This window comes from Triplophysa dalaica, chromosome 18, assembly GCF_015846415.1.
Source record: "Triplophysa dalaica isolate WHDGS20190420 chromosome 18, ASM1584641v1, whole genome shotgun sequence".
Taxonomy (NCBI): domain Eukaryota; kingdom Metazoa; phylum Chordata; class Actinopteri; order Cypriniformes; family Nemacheilidae; genus Triplophysa; species Triplophysa dalaica.
The window spans coordinates 9,296,569-9,316,663 of NC_079559.1; the positions used below are offsets into that span (position 1 = coordinate 9,296,569).

The 20,095-nt window shown below is 38.0% G+C and overlaps 1 protein-coding gene across 1 annotated transcript; it reads left to right on the top strand.

Moving 5' to 3' along the window:
- The first annotated feature begins 409 nt into the window (after nt 1-409).
- On the top strand, nt 410-19,898 carry cacna1sb (calcium channel, voltage-dependent, L type, alpha 1S subunit, b). The gene is made up of 45 exons (XM_056773230.1): nt 410-609; nt 2,431-2,536; nt 4,602-4,741; nt 4,923-5,056; nt 5,208-5,360; nt 5,499-5,704; nt 5,817-5,920; nt 6,084-6,235; nt 6,303-6,384; nt 6,490-6,650; nt 6,745-6,970; nt 7,407-7,614; nt 7,704-7,824; nt 7,908-8,022; nt 8,151-8,247; nt 8,362-8,431; nt 8,813-8,945; nt 9,274-9,403; nt 9,488-9,547; nt 9,632-9,738; nt 9,849-9,936; nt 10,397-10,504; nt 10,593-10,645; nt 10,727-10,873; nt 11,043-11,244; nt 11,549-11,707; nt 11,794-11,904; nt 11,986-12,069; nt 12,937-12,984; nt 13,685-13,711; nt 13,800-13,925; nt 14,344-14,409; nt 14,510-14,601; nt 14,784-14,943; nt 15,029-15,156; nt 15,251-15,347; nt 15,445-15,547; nt 15,621-15,722; nt 15,849-15,976; nt 16,056-16,178; nt 16,264-16,484; nt 16,555-16,598; nt 16,723-16,811; nt 17,468-17,554; nt 17,660-19,898. Exons 1-45 carry the CDS (start codon nt 410-412, stop codon nt 17,879-17,881), a joined length of 5,520 nt encoding a protein of 1,839 aa, XP_056629208.1. The 3' UTR covers nt 17,882-19,898.
- Nucleotides 19,899-20,095: the final 197 nt, after the last annotated feature.

Genomic DNA, 20,095 nt, shown 5'->3' on the forward strand with positions numbered 1-20,095 from the left:
ATATGCTAACCGCCCAAACAAAATTATTTCTGCTGTTGTATAACTTTATTCGCTCTCTTTACTATCATTTCTTCACCTGCTGCACCCCTAGGCCCCTCCCCCCCACCTGCCCCAGAACCCCAAGAATGGACACTGACAGCCTGTCTATATATATACCTCATAAGGGACCAGCTGTGTCTAAATGCTCCCTGCCCCTCTGATGTCTCCTTGTCTGGTGTAGTTTTGCAGCAGGGGCCAGGGCCAAGAAGTTCCTTCCTCACAGAGGGAGTGAGGCTTAGGACCATACTAATACCTGCCCTGGACTTAAGGAGACCAAGGACCTGCTAAGCCTGGAATCTTAAATCAGATTTTGTGATACGGGTGAAAAAAGGGAATTTCTTTTCTGTTTTGTGGAGATTTGGGATTCATCATGGATTCGGGCAGTGGTGGCGGTGGGACGGCAGCTTTGGCCTCATTCATCATGAATGAGGAAGAACTAAAGAGAAAGCAGAGAGAGAAGCTGAAGAAACTGCAGGCCACTGGAGGAAACCCTCGACCTCCACGTACTCTGTTCTTCTTCAAGCTCAAAAACCCTTTCCGCAAGACCTGTATCAACATTGTGGAATGGAAGTATCCTTCAATCTCGGTTTAGTGGCAAAGTTTTGGACTGTGGTTTGATGTTTAATGTGTATATGCGATATGGGGAGTGCTTTTGGGCATGTCACAGAAAGGGATCCGTCCCCTGGTGAGATCTAGCATGCATGCCAGAAAAAGCTCACAACCATGGCTATTACCTTTCCTTTACTCTGCTATTTGAGTTAAAGGGATACTTCACCCAAAAACCAAAATTCTATCATTTACTGACCTTCGAGTTGTTCCAAATCTGTATTAATTTGGAAAGATATTTGGAAGAATGCTTATAAACAGACAGATTTTGACACCCATTGACAACCATAGTAGGAAAAAATACAATGGTAGTCAAAATTGCCCCAGAACTGATTGCGGTCGTACATCTTCAAAATGTCTTTTGTGTTCAACAGAACAAAAATAAATGATAAAGTAATTTTTCCTACTCTGGGAGTCAATGGGGGGGGGGCAAGTTTCGTTATAAGCATACTTCCAAATATCTTTCTCTGTGTTCATCAGAACAAATACATTTATAAAGATTTGGAACCGCTTGATGTTGAGTTAATGGTGACAGAATTTTTATTTTGGGGTGAAGTGGCTTTAAAAGTGAGATATATGACCGATGATATTGTGGTCTATCAGAAGGAACAAAACAGACACGTTTATTTGATTTCAAACCCGCCATCATACCTGTCTGCTGCCAGTTAAATTATGATGTTAAGCTTATGTTATGTGTGAAGCTCACCACAGACAAACAGTTGCCTCATGTATTCACAGGGATGCTGATAAGGGTATGATCCTCATATTATTTACAGCCAAATGGCAAAACATTACCACCAAGACTTTATTTCAGTGCTAATTTTCCATCTGGATAGTGGACAGCATTTTGAGTTCAACATTGTTATAAGGTGTGTTGTACACCTGGAGGTTTTTTGTCTTACCAAGCAGAATTAAAGGGCTTTCTCTGAAAATATGATTAAAAACAGACAAAGATTTATGTCACTAAATGCTGTAGGAATTTGACATGATCATAAGAATCTAGATATCAAAATACAAAAAAATGCAGCAGTTCAGAAATGGATGGAAACAGTTTGTTTAATTCCCTCTTTGAGGTCACATAACTGACATTTAGAGTAAATATTTGTCTTATAGGGCCAATTGTGACTTTCTTTTCCAGCATTGTTCAAAAAGTGGAAGAACCAGATAAGAATTCAGAAGAGAACTTTGTGTAAGTCAAATAGGAGGAGTAATTTTGGAGTCTGTTTTGCAAAAGTGTATTTAAACAGTTGAATAATATTCTGGGTGTGCACAGCTGTTGTTTGGGATCACTAGTGGACAAGATGCTGAGTTGGCAGGGAAATTCTCCATTAGGCCCCTAGTGGTAGAAATGCACACAGCATTTAATAATAATTAAAGTCTGGATATACTGTATATGACAGTTATTGGGCCTGATTTAGAGATAACTGATGAATTGAAGATCCCCGATTAGATTAATAACCAACTGACATAATAAGCTAAGAATTCTGGACGTCCCAGAATTACAACACAAGTTAGAAAAAGCTGACGTATTTGTGCCATTAACTAAGTTATTATTGGTCATCCACTCATAGTAAATTTACAAAACTGACTTTCCTTCTTATAATTTTTTTTAGTAAATCACAGATTATGTTGCAGTAGCTAATAAAGGTACCAGTCAGCTAGTGAATAACTCACCAAAGCCAGCTGTCATGCGCTTTTGGCGCTTGGCTAGTAATGATTTTTGACCTTAAAATATGTTAAGGTTCATCTCACATCCCAAATGTTTTCCTGATCAGCTTCCTCCAGACCTTTTGAGATCATTATCCTGCTAACCATCTTTGCTAACTGTATAGCTCTGGCTGTGTTTCTTCCAATGCCTGAAGAGGATACCAACAACACTAACTTAACACTGGTGAGATGCAAGTTCACACTCTATTTAAAATCTGTTATGTCGATAACTGACACATTCATAGATTTTTTTATGAAATGATAAAATAATTATATTCAAATCATCTGTTGTGAGGGTGAATGTGAGTCCCCTTCCAGGAATTCCCAGAGAGACTAGTACCCCTTCCAGAAGCTTGAGATCTTGAGAATGCCTCTATGAAACAATAGATTAACTGGATTAAATGGATAGACATGTCTCAGACACACCACCTGGTCTGTTTCAAGAGAAAGTTAACATAAAAGATAAAATTTTGTTCAGCATTTCGCCTGCTCAGGTTTTGTCTCTCTTGGGTTATGAAAGAGGTGCATGTCACTTGAAACTGATACTGTACGCGTGTGCTTGTAGTTATGCCCTGTTGGATTTTTCTATGGATTTAGAAAAAGATTGTTGTGGATAAATATTACAGATGCACCGGTGGCCAATAATCAGCTATTGGTCGATAGTTTGAAAATATCCGACGATCGGGACTGATATCTCCTGTCAATCAAAACAGGACTGGAAAATGCAATGAATTTGAGCTATGTAAAAATGTTAAGAAACATCACCAGTTTGAAGATCAATATTAATAGTCATTATGAGAATTAATAACAGTCAGAAAGTTAAGAAATATTAATGTAATCTTTAATATCGGTATCGACAGATATCACTCTAAATAATCGGTATCGGTGGAGAAATCTAATATCGGTGCATCTCTAAATAATATACTTTATATTTTTGTGCTTTTTTATATTAATAAAAGAAAATCAATGGTTAAATGTAAGTTGCTTTTGTAGATGGTTTTGCAATGAGAGCTGTATATTTAGACATTGGTTTGTGAGTTGCAGTGCAGGCAGGTTTAGATGCATCTCTGAGATCCAAAGGTATGAGTGTGGGGTTTAAAGATACACTCAGCTGTCAGAAGGGGATCTTTAGTGACGCATGTGAAATGATTGTTCTAATCGACATTCTACTGAAATGACTGTGTTGTCTCACATCATCTGTCCAGCATACTTGCACACTGATGGCATCATTTACTCCCACAACTCAGTTTCTAGGTTGCTAAATAGCTTTTCATGATTTAATGAGTCGACATCTAAAGAAACGAAAAATCTACTGTATTACACAAACATGACTCAAGCTTTATTGGAGGTATCTAGGTCAGACATTCTTTCCACTAGTGTGTGCAGTTATATTCTGGATGTCATTACATTTCAAATGGCACAAATCTGAGCCCAGCTCATGTATTTAGTACTCCCCATTGCTCCTCTCTGGGGTTACAGTGACTTGTGCTGGTGGGCCGTCCATACCTCAGATCCTAAGTCATGAAACAGGAGCTGAGAGTTGATCTGCAGTAGAGGTGTTCAGAATTAGGTCAAAGACCTCTACTGTAGAATAAGAAGCACCAATGAATCAACAGAAGCTTGGCAAACACACACATTAGACTCTCACAACAGACCCGGGAACAGTTGTTGGTCAGGAATTTGGCCTTGAGATTTGTGTGGCACTAAGATTGTTTTGCATATGTGTACATTCTTGGAGTACTGCTGAACTGAACTGAAACCCTTTCTGGGATGTAAACAGTCATTTCAAGATATGTAGTACTGCTTAATTTTTTTTGGAAAGTGACTGAAAGCTGATTTCATCGGATTTTGTTTTGTTTTGATGCAACCAAATGGCGATATGTTAAATATAGATCCTGGAATTGTGAAACTACCTTAAATATGTATACAATGTAAAATATTAAATAATAAAATTAGGGATTCATGTGTTTAAACAACTTAAACAATGTAAAAAGAGTTCATGTGCAAAGACAGATAACAGATAATTTCAATGAAACTGCATTTGGGTTGTTTTGATTAAGTAATAATAAGCTTATTAACACAAGAAAACGTAGTAACATAATAAAAAAAAATCTTAATTAATAAAATGATCTGGTTATCAGAGTTATTTGAAACTCTTCATGAATACATATACTGATAATATTTTACATGGCATTAATCTCTCACGTAACATTGCTTTCTTTTTATGGTTGTTTTCTCTGTTGTTACAGGAGAGTCTGGAGTACATCTTTCTGGTCGTTTTCACATTGGAGTGCTTTCTAAAGATAATAGCCTATGGACTTCTGTTTCATGATGGAGCCTATTTACGAAATTGTTGGAACATACTAGACTTTGTCATTGTGTTCATGGGGTAAGAGGAGATTTTGGAAGTTCAGTAGTTTTTTTAAATCTCAGGTCATAAAATCCTGACATTTACATAGTTTTTTTATCTGTGGAGCATAAAAATGTTATAAAGTATCTGTCTATTTTTTAGTTGTTTTATTTCCTCAAAGAACAGTCCTTTGAAAGAAACTTTTAACCCATCTCCACAGGCTGTTCACACTAGTTGTCGACACCATCAACTCAGTAGGAGGAGCTCCTAAAGAGAAGGGTGGAGGTTTTGATATGAAGGCACTCAGGGCGTTTCGAGTGTTGCGACCGTTGCGCCTCGTCTCAGGAGTTCCCAGTAAGAACATTTTAAAAACGCTCACCAGCTTTTTCACTGTAAAAACATGATTTTAAAGAGCATACATAATCAATGTTATTGAGATCAAATAGACGAATGGATAAGATCATCTGATCAATTGGATTTTAGACCTATACTTCTTGTATTTCAGGCCTGCAGGTGGTGATGAGCTCTATAATGAAATCTACGTTGCCTCTCTTCCATATTGCGCTGCTGGTCTTCTTCATGGTCACTATTTTTGCCATTATGGGCCTTGAGCTGTTCAAGTGTAAAATGCACAAGACGTGTTACTATCAGGGCACGGGTGAGTTCTGTATATCTTGAAACCACATCTAATAAACACAGATTCAAAACAACCTTATACATTTTGATGTTAATATACTGAAACATTAATGCAAGGAAACTTTATTTATAATTAATATTGATGATTCCTCTGTTCTAGATATCATCGCTGTCAGAGAGAACGAGAAACCTTCACCCTGCGCTCAGGCTGGACATGGGCGACCCTGTACCATCAATGGCACTGAATGTCGGGCAGGTTGGCCTGGTCCAAACTTTGGAATCACTCACTTTGACAACTTTGGCTTTGCCATGCTTACAGTATTTCAGTGCATCACAACGGAAAGCTGGACTGAAGTGCTCTACTGGGTAATTACTTAAGGACATGATGGTGCTCCTATTTACATTTGTCAGAGATCACGATATGACAATTATTAATTAATTTTAATAGTGCATTTTAATGGATGAGTTGATTTTTCAGGTCAATGACGCTCTGGGAAATGACTGGCCTTGGATCTTCTTTGTAATTCTAATTATGCTGGGATCCTTTTTCATTCTCAATCTGGTTCTTGGAGTTCTGAGCGGGTATTAATACATTTTTTGATGTTTTTAGGCTTTTGTACTATTAACGGTATATATGGTACATAGTTTCTCTCAAAACCTTATTTATATTCGGACAACATAGAAGATGCAATTTGGCAACACAACTGCTTTGTGTCCTAACTGAGATGTGTTCTTTCTGTTTTAGAGAGTTTACTAAGGAAAGAGAGAAGTCCCGTTCGCGAGGAGAGTACCAGAAGCTACGAGAAACGCAACAGATGGATGAGGATCTGAAAGGTTACATGGAATGGATCACTCAGGCTGAAATGGATGAAGATATGGCGGGTAATGGCGCTTGCTGTCTGTCTCTCTGTCTTACTTGAGTTTGAAAAGTGTAATATTAAGCTTTCTTTAATTTACCTTACAGCACTTCTTTCTAGAAGGGACACGGGATCAGAGACAGACAGCCTATACCAGATGGAGGGGCTCAACCGGGTGGTCTATTTCTAGTATGTAATGTCATCCTCCCTGTCACAGAAAATAAAACAAAACTGTACCTCATGCATAAAACTGCATTTCATTGCTTTCCAATGTTCGCTCTGTATAATGCACAGCCGACTAGCCCGTCGCTGGAATGTTGTTCTTCGAAAGAAGTGTCATGTTTGGGTGAAATCTAAATTCTTTGGCTGGTGGGTAATCTTCGTCGTGTTGCTCAACACTTTGGTCATTGCTACGGAGCATCACCAGCAGACTCAAGGCTTAACAAATTTTCAAGGTCTGTCTGCATCTAATTCCCATTCAGTACGTAAATGCTGGTGCGTTTTTTTGGCAGTAAAAACAAGTTTAAGAGTTTGTTCTTTTGGTTGCAGACGGTGCTAATATACTCTTGCTCGGCTGTTTCACGCTTGAGATGGTTATGAAGATGTATGCATTTGGACCGAGATCTTACTTCATGTCAGTCTTTAACCAATTTGACTGCTTTGTGGTCACAATCGGCATTTTTGAGGTATTCCTGGTCGTAACTGACGTCATGACACCACTGGGCATCTCTGTGATGAGATGCATTCGACTTCTGCGCTTGTTTAAGCTCACAAGGTATGGTCACTCACTTATTTCAGCTTCTTAAAGAACTGAAAAATGAAAACTGTCTCATCGTAATTCAAACCTGTATGACTTTCTTCTGCAGAACACAACATTTTGATGATTGTTGATAACTAAACAACGTCCCCTTTGACTTCTATTGTCACACAAAACCAATGCAAGTCCTTATATATTCTTAATAATATTTTATTTTGTGTTCAGAGGATGAAAGAAACTCAGACAGGTTTGAAATGACTAGGTTTGTAAATGATGACAGAATTTAATATTTTTGGTAAACTAAACTTTTAAGAAAAGTTAAAAGTTTGATTTTGAAAATATAACATATCTACAAATGTGTTCGGTTTCTGATCATCATAGTTTTTTGTCAAAAAACTGAAAGTTTGCTCCATCTTTATTTACAAAATGTGTATTTTCTCTCATTGGTCTTCAGGTACTGGAAATCACTTAGTAACCTGGTTGCATCTTTACTCAACTCAATCAAATCCATCGCCGCCCTCCTCCTGCTCCTCTTCCTCTTCATTGTCATCTTCGCCCTCCTCGGCATGCAGGTCTTTGGCGGGAAATTCAACTTCCCCGACAGAGAGATACAGCGCAGCACTTTTGACAACTTTCCTCAGGCCCTCATCAGTGTGTTTCAGGTACCCTGATAGATATAGTGATAAAACTGTCATTTTGCAACCCACGCCTAGTAGAAGTGAATCTGACATCAGTCAGTCTTTGTTTTAAGGTCTTAACTGGAGAAGAATGGGACACAATCATGTTCAATGGAATCATGGCTCATGGTGGTCCTGCATCTCCGGGAATTCTTGTCAGCATTTACTTCATAGCCCTCTATTTCTGTGGAAACTGTATCCTTTTAGTGTTGTTTAAGATTCAATAATGGTATTTTATTGTGAAGAAGGGTTTATTTCCCTAACTAGCTGTCGGTCAGTTGTTCTTTTAAATGTGTTCTTGGCCATCGCTGTGGACAATCTGGCTGAAGCTGAGAGTTTGACAGAAGCACAGAAAGAAAAAGCAGATGAGAAAGCAAGAAGAAAGCTCATGAGGTGACACTTTATCACATTGTTTTTTCAATAACATGATGCCTCATATGAAGCTGAGAAATGTCATAATTTTGTTATAATTAGGCTATGTATCACCTAGTGAGTAGTTGTACTCTTCTTTATTAAATCAGATCTATGCCAGAGAAGAATGAGGAGGAGAAGGCCATGATGGCCAAGAGACTGATAGAGTCCAGGTCAAAAACTGAAGGGATGCCCACCACAGCTAAAGTAAACACATACTTGTTAACAAAGTAAACATTCAACTTGTTTGTTTCAAAGCTCATTTATTCATTTTTGTAAGAAATATCAGCAAATGAAACAGGTTCTATTTTTGTGCCTCAGCTCAAGATAGACGAGTTTGAATCAAATGTGAATGAAGTGAAGGATCCCTTTCCTCCCGCAGACTTTCCAGGTGAGGCTCGATGATAAACTCTAGCGCAAGGTTTTAAATATTTTATGAAGCGATTCATAAAATGCTGTCTCAGGTCGGAAGGTACAGCTCTAAACACGGAAGGGAAAGTTCTGAGAAAGCTGTTCTATTATAAGTAAAACTAATTCTTAGCTCCCATCTACAAGCTCATTTATGGAGCACATTTCTAACCACTGTGATGCCTGCTTGGATTCGTTTCTCGAGCTGTGTGAAATGAAATGAGCATTGCACAATGAACAGCTTTTAGATTGTGCTTAAAGATCAAAGCGGTAAAGTAATGCGATGACTGGGATGAATGCTGAATCAACAGAAACATTTTTTCCAACAGTAGTTATTCTGCTCAAACCTTCATCTTCTGCTCAGGTGATGATGAAGAAGAGGAACCAGAGATTCCCAGCAGCGCTAGACCCAGACCCATGGCCGACCTGCAGCTCAAGGAGACAGTGGTGCCCATGCCTGAAGCCAGCTCCTTTTTCATTTTTGGCCCACAGAATAAGTGAGGCTTCTTGCGTGATCATTTCTGCCAATGCATGTGTTTGCACAGACTCCTAGAACTGTAGATTAATGTTTTAAAATTTACTGTAATGTCAGCTATAATCTGATCTGAACACGTTTGTGTCATTTTCAGTCCACATTTTGCTTCCAAGATCCTGCGAAGTCTTGCTTACACAAGTCATTGTCACAACTTTGTCCAAACAAAATTTGATAAAATATTTAAAACTGAACAAAATGTCACTGTTTTCCTTTAACATTGTTTAACGTTATTTAAACATTGGTTTATCGTTTCTGCTTTAAAAACTAAAACTGTGTTTTTCTGTTAAAAGGTTGCGGAAGCTTTGCCACAGGATCATCAACCACACCACCTTCACCAACATCATTCTCCTCTTCATTCTCCTCAGCAGTATCTCTCTGGCCGCTGAAGACCCAATCGACCCCCGTTCATTCAGAAACAAGGTAGCAAACGCTCTGCTCTACAGCCGAGACTATTTCGTTTAAATATCTGATCATAAACATCTGTTCATTCATTTACTTTCACAGGTCTTGGCTTATGCCGACATCGTCTTTACTACCGTCTTCACCATTGAGATCGTACTGAAGGTAACACACCTGCTGGCTTTATATAAACATACAGATATGTGTGGTTGACCTTTCATGCGGTCCTGAGCTGTAGTGTAATTTTAGATGACTGTTTATGGAGCTTTCCTGCATACGGGCTCTTTCTGCCGAAACTCCTTCAATATTCTGGATCTCATCGTTGTGGCCGTTTCACTCTTGTCTATGGGAATGGAGTGAGTTTGTGTGCTATCTATTGTGACGTATCATTTGACATATCCACACGTTTTCTGTAGTTATGATCTTTACTGAATTGAATGGGTAAGCATGTGGTTTGTATGTGCAGGTCTAGCACCATCTCCGTGGTGAAAATTCTCAGGGTTTTGAGGGTCCTCAGACCTTTAAGAGCCATCAACAGAGCTAAAGGATTGAAGGTGTGTATGTCTGCATCTTAAAGGAATAGTTCACTCAAAAATGAAAATTCTGTCATCATTTGCTCGCTCTCAGATTGTTCAAAACCTGTATAAATGTCTTTGTTCTGCTAAACACAAAGAAAGATATTTGGAAGAATGTTGCATATCTCATCCCCCATTGACTCCCATAGTATTTATTTTCATGACTATGGCAGTAACAGGGGGATGAGATCTGTTTAGTTACTGACATTCTTCCAAATATCTTCCTTTGTGTTTATCATAACAAAGAAATGTATACAGGTTTGGGACAACATGTGGGTAAATGATGGCAAAATTTTCTTTTTTGAGTGAACTGTCCCTTTAACTCACTTTTGATTTGTGCCATTTGTATTTAGACATTTCCTTCCATCTTAACATCAAAATGTATATAGCAATACCACTTTTCAAGTTTTTTCTAATATACTTACATTTTACATTCCAGCATGTTGTCCAGTGTATGTTTGTGGCCATTAAGACCATTGGTAATATCGTCCTGGTCACCATGCTCTTAGACTTCATGTTTTCCTGCATTGGAGTTCAGCTTTTCAAGGTAATACAAACCAAATTATGTAATGTAACCTTTTTATTGCTAAATGAAGGCAGTACTGTTGAATGTGTTACTTTATTTATCTCTGCAGGGCAAGTTATACTCATGTACAGATCCCTTGAAGATGACAGAAATGGAGTGTCAGTGAGTATTTCATTTTCATGAAAACCTTTTTCAACTCATGAAGTTGCTTTGTGCTGATGAGAAATTCTGGTTTGTTCTCAGCGGAACATTTATAAAGCATGTGCAGAGCTCTCTTCATGACATGGAGGTGGATCAGAGAAAGTGGGTCAACAGCAACTTCAACTTTGACAACGTGTTGAACGGCATGCTGGCTCTCTTCACTATCTCCACGTTTGAGGGCTGGCCAGAGTAAGTCTTTGGATAGACATTCAGCTACTGACACGAACAGCTAAGATCTTTAGGTTTAAAAACTGAAAATCATAAATTTTTTGAGTCTTTTTTGGAAGTTTCATTCTGAGCTACAAATAAAAAAGCAAATATCTAGTATTAAAAATTGTCATTTACTTTCCTTTAACAGGCTTCTGTATACAGCCATAGACTCGGATGCATTGGATTCTGGTCCCGTGTACAACAATCGAGTGGGCATCTCCATTTTCTTCATCATTTACATCATCATCATTGCCTTCTTCATGATGAACATCTTTGTTGGTTTTGTCATCGTCACTTTCCAAGAGCAAGGAGAGCAGGAGTATAAAGACTGTGAGCTTGACAAGAACCAGGTAACCAGCTAAAGACAGATGGAATTGAAAATCAGCCTGATTGTTTTCTGTCTGCAATATTCATTTGCATTTTATCTTTTTTATTTTGCTACACTTAAAAAAAGAAGGTTTTCATTTTTCATCGTAACATTTAGATTGAGATCAAGCAAAAATGATCAGACCCCATGCCGTACAGCCATGCACCTACTACGCCTCACGCATCACCCACTTTTTAGATCAATGATGTTGCAGGCAACAGAATTTCCTCTACATCCTGTATTTTTGCGATACCATGTTTGCTTTGTGTCTTTTTTCCCTTCATCAGCGTCAGTGTGTGCAGTATGCGCTGAAGGCGGGACCCCTCAAGTGCTACATCCCAAAGAATACACACCAGTATCGTGTCTGGTACTTCGTAACCTCCTGTTACTTTGAGTATCTCATGTTCTTCCTCATCATGCTCAACACACTGTGTCTCGGAATGCAGGTAAGCAGCATATTACATTTAAAATTGGGTTCATTACTAGAATGGTTGTTTTGTTATGCTGTTTCTTCATCTTCTCTGTGTTTCAGCATTGCAACCAGGCCGAGTACATTACAAAACTCTCAGACACTCTCAATCTCATCTTCACTGTCCTCTTCACTGCAGAGATGTTAGTCAAACTCATTGCATTCAAAGCAAAGGTACTTCTGCTCCACTCAGTATGAAACCAGTTTTCCACATTGCTTCAGCCATTAATACGTGGTTCTGTTGGTCTATTCCAGGGTTACTTTGGAGACCCCTGGAACGTGTTTGATTTTGTCATTGTGATCGGCAGTATTGTTGACGTGGTCCTCAGTGAAGTTGACGTGAGTTTGACAACAAATCATTTTTCCGCAAGCCGCAGCTACACCAGAAGTATTTAAAGTTCCAGTGAAATCAAAAATCCAAATGCGTATTTTTTCATGAAATATTGCAGCGTTTATTGTAAATAGTTGATCGAAGTGACTCTCTCTCTTTTTAAAATTTGTGTGCCCTCATATTTAGTTAAAATCTGAAAATGCACTTTCTTCCTGTAATGACAATCCATCTAAAATGATGTTATCCGTTAACTCCTCCCCTTCAAGTGTCAGTCTGCTGCCAGTTCCATTAAAAAAATGCAACAGCTGTTTTTATACATCCAATCAAATCACAGAGAAAGACGAATGCCACGACCAATATTTTTCTGTTTAGAAATTCCATTTCACTCTGAAATGAGTCAAAATAAAGACGTAGAAAACGATGGCAACTTCCGGTTCCCAGGGACTTTAAATGTCCTCACAAAACACAAACGTTCCAAATGGTGACCAACAAACTTGTATTTAGCATTACATGAAGCGAAGAGGGCATACGGCATTCAATAACAACAATAGTACTCATGAGGTATAGCTTCAGCCAAGTGACAGTATACCTCATCCAACCAATTTCACTCACATGTGGACGGTCATGATTCATTTCACTCGTCTTAATGAACGTGTCGTGTCTCTCATTTTCTTCACACATTCACATAACTGTTTCATACTCACCGTTGCACATTATCCAGATTGATCTGATGCACTTTTGTCGTAAATAACCACTTGAAATGCTATGTGACACGGTTGGTGATGTGGTCAAGTTTGTCTCCCATTTGCCATTTTTCACATTCACATTCATCTTCATCTCACTGGATGTATGTAACCGTCCTCTGTTCTCCTCAGACTGCGCTGGAATCCAGTGGAGGATTGTGGTGTCTTCACGGTTGTGCTGTAAATATCAGTCTACACCGCATGAGTCTGCTGTGACCACACATGTACTACAACTTACATCTCTTAAAAGATAGAACGTTTTAAAAGCGATTAATAGACTTGACTTTAGTGGCCTAGCTAGCCATTTTTGACGTGGCTCCTGTTAATGGGACAGTTCACCCAAAAATTCTTTCATCATTTATTCACCCTCTTGTCATTCCAAACATGCATGACTTTCTTTCTTCTGCAGAACAAAAAAGATATTTTGAAGAACACTTTTAACCATATAACATTGGACCCCATTGACCTCCATTGTATGGACACAAAACTACAAAGACATTTCTCAAAATATTGACTTTTGTGTTACACACAGTAAAGAGCCACACACAGGTTTTTAATGACATGAGGTTGAATAATTGATGAGAGATTGTTTTGGTGAACTTTCCTACTGTATAGGGGTATGTTTTGGATATAAAAGTCCCTTAAATGTATTGCATGATCAATTGTGGCTATGTCTCTAACACTTGGTTGCAGTTTTTGGAGCCTAAAAACCCTGTTCCTTTATTTTTATATATTGCTTTATTTTGTGCATGAATGTTTGACAGGAATATTGCTATGAATTTATGGAAAGATCTTTGTAGTATATTATATAAAGTAAATACATGACTTTTGACGGACCAACGATAAAAATGAAAGAAAAATGAGTCTCTTTATGTTTTAGGAAGTGAATCCAATGCAGGCGATAGCTGTAAGTAACTCTCCGTCTGCCTTGTTTGGAATACAGGATACCTTGTTTAATATTTAATGAATTATTAAAAATTATTATTTAATTATAGGATGAAGAAAATGTTAAAATTACCATCACCTTCTTCCGTCTGTTCCGTGTGCTGCGTCTCATTAAATTGCTCAATCGTTCAGAAGGCATCAGGAATCTTCTCTGGACTTTTATCAAGTCCTTCCAGGTCAGATGGTGTTTCTGCATAAATATTTATGGGGGGTTTTTCCAGTCTTTAACGGTCCAGTGTATGAAATTTGGCAGCATCTACCGGTGAGGTTGCGCTCCATGTCATGTTGTTTTGCTCCTTTGCTGAAGAAGATAACGTAGTTATGAAACGCGCTCTGTAGAGCAGTTTGTCCGTTTAGTGCTACTGTAGAAACAACATGGTGAATTCCATGATAGATAAAAACATAACGCTTCATTATATAAGGTCTTAATACAACTCTGAACACATAGTTATGTATCTTATATTGCATTTCTGTCAATAAATTCTCCAAAAGTTACATACTGGACCATTAAAGACATATTTTCAGTATTTTTTTAGATGGGATTTTTATTTACTTTGTTTAATAATGGGTTGTGTTGATTTGTGATTTCTTCAGGCACTGCCTCATGTGGGTCTCCTCATTGTCATGCTGTTCTTCATCTATGCTGTCATTGGGATGCAGGTGAACTTAATCTAGTTGATTTAAGTCAGTTGAAATGTCATGTATTTTCTCCAATTATGGTTTTCATCTTTTCATATTTTCTCATTCTGTCTTTCTGCAGATGTTTGGTAAAATTGCACTGGTCGACGGTACAGAGATCAATCGCAACAACAATTTCCAAACATTTCCGCAAGCCGTTCTGTCATTATTTCGGTGAGCTGACCATGTACTGTAAGAATATTTTCAGTGATTTATTTGAAATGATATGCTGCTCATTGTTCTTCAAAATCTTTTATGTATTCTGAGCTATGTGTACAGTCTCAAAAACAATACAATATATTAAAAACAATATTATAAGTTCAGTAATAGTCAATGATCAATGTTGGGGTTGACAGTGTTGCCACTGGAGAGAGATGGCCTAAAATCATGGTGGCCTGTATGTATGGAAAACTCTGTGACCCCAAATCAGACTATGGTCCTGGAGAGGAATACACCTGCGGCTCCAGCATTTCCGTTTTCTACTTCCTCAGCTTTTACATGCTGTGTGCGTTTTTGGTAAGCTTGCATTTCTCAAACATGCTAAATGCAAGTATTTTATTGCGAGATACCCTTGGAAAATGACATACTTCCCTTCCTCCAGGTTATCAATTTATTTGTGGCCGTCATTATGGACAACTTTGATTACCTCACTCATGATTGGTCGATCCTCGGCCCGCACCACCTGGATGAATTCAAGAAGATCTGGGCCGAGTATGACCCTGAAGCGACGTAAGTTATGAAACGGACCCAACGTCTCATCCAGATAATCCACATTGTATGTTTTACAGCAAGAGACGATAAGGTACATTCTGTCTTTATAAAGGGGACGAATCAAACATCTGGATGTGGTCACTCTTCTGCGGAGGATTCAGCCACCGTTGGGCTTTGGTAAATTTTGTCCTCACCGTTCAGCGTGTAAGGTAAGACAGATGATAGGACTTCTTTTTCATACAGACAATTTGCTTGTTTGTATTCTAATGTGGATTTCTAATGTTTGTTTGTGAATCTTCACCACAGAGACTGATTTCCATGAACATGCCGTTAAACAGTGACGGAACAGTGACCTTCAACGCCACTCTCTTTGCATTGGTCAGAACTGCTCTCAAGATCAAAACTGAAGGTATATTATTGGGTATAGACAGTACGTTTTTGCAGCACACTACGTATTTACACACTTGTGTTGTCTTTGTTAGGAAACTTCGAGCAGGCCAATGAGGAGCTGAGAGCCATTATTAAGAAGATTTGGAAACGGACCAGTATGAAGTTGTTGGATCAGGTCATTCCTCCCATTGGAGGTGAGATAGCTAGGAGAATGAATCCGTTGGTCAAACCGCTACATTTTGCTTTCTTGTTCTTGTGTGTTGTTCAATTGGATTTGAGCTGCAATGGATCTGAATAAGCTGTGATTTGATTGGCTGTAGAGGATGAGGTCACCGTAGGAAAGTTCTATGCCACCTTCCTGCTTCAAGAACACTTTCGCAAGTTCATGCAGCGACAGGAGGAATACTACGGTTACCGGCCAACCAAAAAGAACGCGGCTGAGATTCAGGTACACCAGATGAGAAAAAACTACAGATAACGTTTTTCCTGAGAATTTTTTTTCACATCTCGTTGTTCTGGAATTGCAGGCAGGTCTGCGCAGCATCGAGGAGGAAGCAGCACCTGAATTGCACAGGGCTATCTCAGGTGACCTCATCGCAGAAGATGAGATCGAGCGTGCAATGGAGAGTGGAGAGGACGGCATCTACAGGGTGTGCAGTTAGAGACAAACTGATCGATCGTTGATTGATATTATGTGTTTGTGGGCTTACAGCCTCTGTGTCTCTATTCATACAGCGTACAGGAGGTTTGTTTGGAATTAATGCGGACCCCTTCGCCTCTGAGCCCAACAGCCCTTTATCCACACAGGTGACTAGCCACAGACCCCTTCAGTTTGCAGAGACCCATCTGGAGGACATCGAGTCCCCCCCTGACTCTGTGTTCCTTCCTAACACAGAGTTCTTCCCTGATAATATCCAAACAACAAGCAACAACAACAATGCCAACTTTATTGATGAGTAAGTATATGATAATGGAAAATTCATATTTGTAATGATGTTTATGTTGCTTATTTGATTATGTTTTTAGCATCTCATCTAGGATTACATTTGAGAGCGAGTCTCAGGATACAAGTGAGTGTGTTTATACCACATTTCATTCAAATAATTGGCATTCAGCCTGTTCACAGCATTCGTATTAAAGAGAATTAGTTTTGTCAAAAATTCTTTCTAACAGAAATCAAATGTTTACCAATAGGACACTCTAGTTTGTACGGGGGCGGAGCCTCAGGTGCTGATGACAGGATGCTGTCAGGGTTTACAGTGAGAACAGACACGGACACACAGGTATGGATAGCTGTCACATTAATACAGAAATATGAAATGTATATACCAGATGTGATTTACAAAATCCTGAACATAAAGCTCCAATTTATGTTTGAAACATTTTTAGGTTCTTTTTAGTACTGCATAATATATAAAATATATGTACTGTGCATATTCATTATGTATGTATATACACAAAACATACACATATATAGATGTATATATTTAGAAATATTTAGACGTAATCATTTATATTAATACCAACAATTGAAATTAAATATAGAAGTATTTTATATATTTTAGTGAACAATGCATGTATGTGTATGTGTTTATAAATACAAAATGAATACGCACAATACACAGACATCTATTATGTAAACACAAACTTTTATTCTGGATGTGATCATTCACGATTAATTGTTTGACAGCCCTAGATATTTTACATAATTCTCTACAATCAAACTGACATTTCCTGTGAAATCGTACCAGAAAGCTCAACTTATAAATCATTATAACCAAATTTTTAAGTATTAGGTCAATAAACTTTTGTTTATTTTGTTGGTACAAATGACTGGTAGCAGCTTTAACATACAATTTAGACAGCCAGAGAGCTTGACTAGATAGTGACTGTAATTTTTGCACCCTCTCTCCCTTTGTTGTTTGTTTTTTCATCTAAGTTCCCCTACAATCCATCATGTGGCACGTCAGAGAACCTGAGAGCAACAAGAGAAGATTCACCAGCCACCAACAAACTCATTCAGCAGGTAAACTGCACCAGGCTAGCTATCTTCACTATTTCAACTTGACAAAATTGACTGGTTTTCTCAGGCTGAAATAAAGTTCTACTTGTGTTTTCTATCATTCCACAGGCACTGAGACACGGTGGACTCGATTCATTGGCTGAGGACCCAAAGTTTGTGTCTGTGACTAGAAAGGAACTGGCAGAAGCCATTAATATTGGCTTGGATGATATGGAGGGGTTGGCTAAGGGTATTCTAAACGGGCAGACCCCCAAAGCACCCAAACGTAGACGCCGTCCCATCCCAGTCCCACCCGGCGCCAAACCCAAGGAAGACACTACTGCAGTGTAGATAGATATTCATTAATAATCATCATATTTATGTGACATCATCAACCTGAATGTTATGCCCTTGTTCAAGTTCACTTACTTGACAGTTTGTAAACAGACAGTGTTCTTGTTGTTTTAAAAACAGCGATCACCCAGAAAATTTGTCCAATCTTTACGGTGGTATTTATGTTCTACTGAGTGATAAAAAGCACACTAGTTAACATAACTGTCACTGCTTCTAAGTACTGAGCTTTGTGTATTTTTCTGATGGGCAATCTGATTCAGGAACTGATTTCTGGTTTGGTGACTGAACATATCAGGCATCCTACATAGAAGTAATCAAACTTCTGTTCTGTGAACATACACAATAAACCCACACTTGAGTGAGATGGATATACTACCCAGGAATTACTTGTTTTTTAATCTGGATGTCCCATTGAAACACAAAAGAACATTTTTTAACATGTGCCTTGTGAACAAGCAATGGTTTAAAGCTGCACATATTTGTAAAAGTCAAATGGCTTACAGCTAAAATGTGATGTTTATAGAACATTGAAACACAACAAACATTTAAAACATTTTTAATAGGTTAAAAACATGATTTTCGTTCAATTGAATTGATTATAATACCGACATGTCTTGTTTCCAAGAAAATGTTTAGCAATGATTAATTTTAGAAACTCTGAATTCTGAAAAGTGTCATTTTATTTTTGTATTATGTATGCTAGGAAAATGAGCACATATGAAAATGTTTGCATGCTTGTGCTCTTTGGTTGCGGCACAACATGCAAAGCACTTCATTTGTATTTTACTTACTCATTTAATAGTTTAAAGGTTAGGTTAATCTTTAAAATGTGGCATTTTAGTTGCAAATTGAGTTCATCTGCAGTTTTACGTTCTTGGAAAAATCTTCCTTGATGATCACAGTACGACAGAAATTCTAAAGAAAAGACAGATTGGCAAAAGATAAAAGCTAATTTTTGCTCTGAAGGGTTAACGTTTGTGTCAATCCAAGTTATTTGGTTTTATTGGACATTGAGATAAGGGGAATGGGATCAGGACGTGACGCAGGCCGGATTCGAACCTGTGTCCCTGTAAGCTGCTTTCATAAATGTGTTGTTAGCTCATGCACTACCCACTGTGCCGATTTCTTGTCATTTTTTATTTTAGTTTCCAGAGAAAAATGTGATGCTTGCTTTGACTTTGTAATACACATCGGTGCAGATGGTAACGCTTTGACTTTGTCAGTTGTAAAGTACAAAATCCCTTTAGTGCAGGTGCTTGACAAGAACAACAATGCAAGATACATTTTTCTATTTTCTGTGTAGATATTGATTACACTAACTTTAACATGTTACACGTTTTGAAGAAGCACATTTTAATAAAATACATGTTGACTTAGATATCACAGACTAAAGTCTTAAAGCTGTGTATGAAGTATAAATGATTGGTTTCCAAGTCTTTGAAACAATCTAATAAAAAGGTGACAGACCTGAAAGAGAATTTGTTGTTTCAATGTCTTCGCTTTTAAGATTTTTCTGTCATTACTCCATGCATCACTTCTTGGAAATCATGCAAAATCGAAATATGCAAGACAAATTAGAAACCTGACAATATTTCTAACTATTATAATTAGTCTTGATTATAATATTTATTTTAATACAATACGTCAGTGTTACAATTGCCCTTAAATGGATACTTCACCCAAAAATCATTCACTCACCTTCGAGTTGTTCCAAATATGTATAAATTTCTTTGTTCTGATGAACACAGAGAAAGATATTTGGAATAATGATTTCAACACCTATTGACTCGATAGTAGGAAAGAAAAAATGGTCGTCAAAAGCGCCCCAGAACTGTCTGCTGTCCCACATTCTTCAAAATGTCTTCTTTTGTGTTCAACAGAACAAATAAATTATAAAGTAATTTTTCCTACTATGGTAGTCAATGGGTGTTGAGATCTGTTTGGTTATAATAATTATTCCAAATATCTTTCTCCATGTTCATCAGAACAAAGAAAGGTATACAAATTTGGAACAGCTTGAAGGTGAGTTAATGATGACAGAATGTTTATTTTTGGGTTAGGTACTATTGAGCTTTGACATTTGGTTTGCTTGTGTCTAACAGCTGAAAAGCAACTTCAAATAGCACTCATCAAACGCTATTATTTATATCTTTATTCCTAATCTTTGCTCTAGACCAGATGGAGTGATGAGCTCTCTATGGCCAGTGCAGC

What these genes read in the sequence shown, in the direction of transcription:
- cacna1sb (XM_056773230.1), top strand. Translation starts at nt 410, where the DNA reads ATGGATTCGGGCAGTGGTGGCGGTGGGACGGCAGCTTTGGCCTCATTC. An exon ending in CCTCGTCTCAGGAGTTCCCA is followed by an intron (nt 5,057 to 5,207) that starts GTAAGAACATTT and finishes CTTGTATTTCAG; the next exon opens with GCCTGCAGGTGGTGATGAGC. An exon ending in GGACTGAAGTGCTCTACTGG is followed by an intron (nt 5,705 to 5,816) that starts GTAATTACTTAA and finishes TTGATTTTTCAG; the next exon opens with GTCAATGACGCTCTGGGAAA.